Source organism: Microtus ochrogaster, chromosome 15 (assembly GCF_000317375.1).
Source record: "Microtus ochrogaster isolate Prairie Vole_2 chromosome 15, MicOch1.0, whole genome shotgun sequence".
Lineage (NCBI taxonomy): Eukaryota > Metazoa > Chordata > Mammalia > Rodentia > Cricetidae > Microtus > Microtus ochrogaster.
In genome coordinates, this window is record NC_022017.1 from 11,039,412 (window position 1) to 11,042,498 (window position 3,087).

The window sequence follows — 3,087 nt, forward strand, 5'->3', positions numbered from 1 at the left end:
TACCATTCCAACATTGGGCCAAAGAAAAGTCTTTGCTAGAGATGCAGAGATGTTTTTCTTTTCTTTTTTTTTTCTTTTTCTTTTTTTTTTTTTTTTGAGACAGACCAGAACTTACTGTGTGTTAAGGAATAATCTTTTTGTTCACTGTGAAGATGTGTCTTTACCAAGCCACCTTCTGATTGGTTTAATAAAGGAGCAGACTGGCTGGTAGCTAGGCAGGAGGTATAGGTGAGAGACAGCAATAACAGGATGCTGGGAAGAAGGATGGAGTCTTGAGAGTTGCAAGAAGATGAACATGCTGTGTTGAAAGTAGGTACCCCCACGTGGCAGAGGGTAGGTAAGAAAATATGGGTTGATTTAAAATGTAAGAGTTAGCTAGTAATAAGCCTGAGTTTTCGGCCAATCATAATTAATAAGTCTCTGAGTGGTTATTTGGGAGCAGCTGCCAAGACACAGAGAAACTCTGCCAACAACTATGCAGACCAGACTGGATTCAAACTCACAGAGATCCACTTGTCTCTGCCTCCCAAGCGCTGGGATTAAAAGTGTGTACCATGATGCCTGTCCTTTCTCACCTACTTTTCTAGATTTGGATGGGCTAGTATGGCAAGGAAAGAAAGTGAAGACAATGGAGACACAGCAGCAGGACTGCAGAAGAGGCAGTGATGGGGAAGCAGCTGTCATACGAGTCTTCCTTTGGACTGCCAGCTCCTGAATAATGACATGGAGACTTTTTACTAATTATGAAAGCATGAGCCGGGAGGTGGTGGCACATGCCTTTAATACCAGCACTTGGGAGGCAGAGGCAGGAGGATGTCTTTGAGTTTGAGGCAAGCCTGGTCTACAAGAGCTAGTTCCAGGACAGGCTCTAAAACTACAGCAAAACCAAAAAAAAAAAAAAAGTATGGTTTTAGCTTAGGCTTGTTCCCAACTAGCTCTTAAATTTTAAATTAGCCTGTTTATATTAACCTATGTTCCTCCACGTAGCTCGTAACCTCTCCTTGGTACAGTATGTCCAACCTCCTCCGTGTCTAGCTGGCAAATCTCCCACCTCAGATTCTTTTCCACGGTTCCTATCTCTGCCTGCAAGTCCAGCCTATCCTCTCCTGCTTAACTATTGGTCATTCAGCTCTTTATTAAACCAGTCAGAAGGTGCCTTAGCCAGGTGATGTAAAACAAGAGACACATCTTTACACAGTGTACAAAGATATTATCCCAACAAGCAGTATGGCAGTAGTTGAAACAGTGGCAGCAGCGGCTTTAAGAGGCAAGGGTCTTAGCCTCTTCTCGAAACAGTATCACTAGCCACTGTCAAGGGCTGGGAAATCTGGACACTTAGACCCACGCAAGAGCTAAAAACACTATAGTCACTGTAGTGCTAAGGGTCCCGGTCGGTATTTAAGGCTGCACAGGATCTGTAACTATTGCAGCTCCTTTGCTGTCAGAAGTTGAGGGTTAGGAAAGCTGTTAAGGACCAGCCCTGGAAAAACTCCTGTCTTGGGAGAGCAAGGACCCCAGGCAACAAATTGGTAGTAGAGGCACAAGAAGCACCGAATGGAATACTTTGCTGAAAAAGACCCCAGCACTGAAAGAAACTATCTTCTACCAGGATTATGTAGCTGCGAAGGTCAGTTTCCTCTCACCTGTGCTAACAAATGTGTCAGTGGACGGTAAAGATAATATAGAGTCTCAGAGAAGCAGAGAAGTGAGGAAGGGAGAAACCGAACAGGGTCCTATAGAGCTGTGTGCAGTGTCTATCGCCAGACTCCCCCAAACCTGCAACACTAACTAGTCCCCTTTTGTCCAAGCCTGTTTGACCCACTGAAGTAGTCCTGACAAATGCCCCAAAGTTAGGCTCTCTGTAAAGTCAGAGGCTGCCTTCTCACCGCGGAGTCCTGCGCCATCGGGTTCTGAACCCGGGGCTAAGTGGTAGCAGGCAACAGTCCGGACACCAAGGGCCCGGGCTTCCGAACTTCCAACTCTGCGTGCTGGCCGCGTGGCTCTGATACCACTGGTGGCAGAGCAGCGGCTGTGAGTCGCCGCAAGCACTTAGATTTTTTTGGAAGGTGGGAAGGAACCTGCACCACCTACGTGTGCCCCAACACCTAGGCGAAATCCCAACACCGTGGTCCACAATGCCTCGCGCCCAGGCCGGCCCCGCCCCCTTCAGTTGGGTCCTCGGCTTCGGATTGGTCGCAACTACTTCCGCTTTGCAAGGGGGCCGGGTCGTGGCCCTGGTAGAGGGAACGGAGACTGAAACCGCTGGCGGCATGCCGGGTCTGGGAGTGGGTTCGGGGCTCTCGGGCGAGCGAGGGTTGTTAGAGCAGGAGGCCGGTGTGGACACGGAGGCGGCGGATCTCCTGCCATTTCTAAAGCCCGGCGTGCGGGCAGAGCTGCAGGCTGTCGCGGCGCAGCACGTGTTGGCGCTCACTGGTTCCGACTCGGGCCGTGCGCTGTTGGCAGGACAGGCAGAGCTGCTGCGGGCTCTTGCCGAGCTTGCGGTGGCTCCGGCCCCAGCTCCTTCCCGCGACGCTTCCCGCGCGCTCGTGAACTTGGCTGCTGACCCCGGCCTGCACCGGCAGCTGCTAGCGGCGGACACGGAGCTGCCTGCCCGCTTGCTGAGCTGCGTGTTGGACCCTCTATGGCCCTGGGCTGAAGAGGCGGCAGCGGTACTGGCCAATCTGAGCCGCGAGCTGGCGCCGTGTGCTGCGTTGATGGAGAAACTGATGGTCTCTGAGACGGAGCGCCTGGGTCTGGAGCGGCTGGTTGACGCGCTGTGCACGCCCAGCTACAATGTGGCCGCACCCCTGCATTACCTGGGTCCGCTGCTCTCCAACCTTAGCCAGCAGGCGGAGGTGCGTGCTTTTCTGCTGGACCAGGACAGGTGAAGCCCAGATGCCTAAGCGGGCGGGGAGGTGGAGTGGAAGTGGACAAGGACAGCAGTGAGTGTGGCCTTCCAACAGGTGCGTGGTCCAGCGGCTGCTGCCTCTTACCCAGTACCCAGACTCCTCGGTGCGGAGGGGAGGAGTGGTGGGAACACTTCGGAATTGCTGCTTCGAGCATGGTGAGTGACAGGAGGGGATTGGG

At 52.7% G+C, this 3,087-nt stretch overlaps 1 protein-coding gene across 1 annotated transcript in view; it reads left to right on the forward strand.

The window, feature by feature from the left end:
* The first annotated feature begins 2,167 nt into the window (after positions 1 to 2,167).
* The window catches only part of Hgh1 (HGH1 homolog), a 3,198-nt gene continuing 2,278 nt past the window's right edge, over positions 2,168 to 3,087 (forward strand). Inside the window, exons 1-2 of the mRNA XM_005354275.3 lie at positions 2,168 to 2,884; positions 2,964 to 3,064. Of these exons, the coding sequence (XP_005354332.1) occupies positions 2,271 to 2,884; positions 2,964 to 3,064 (715 nt within the window). The 5' untranslated portion in view covers positions 2,168 to 2,270. The remainder of the gene's footprint in view (positions 2,885 to 2,963; positions 3,065 to 3,087) is intronic.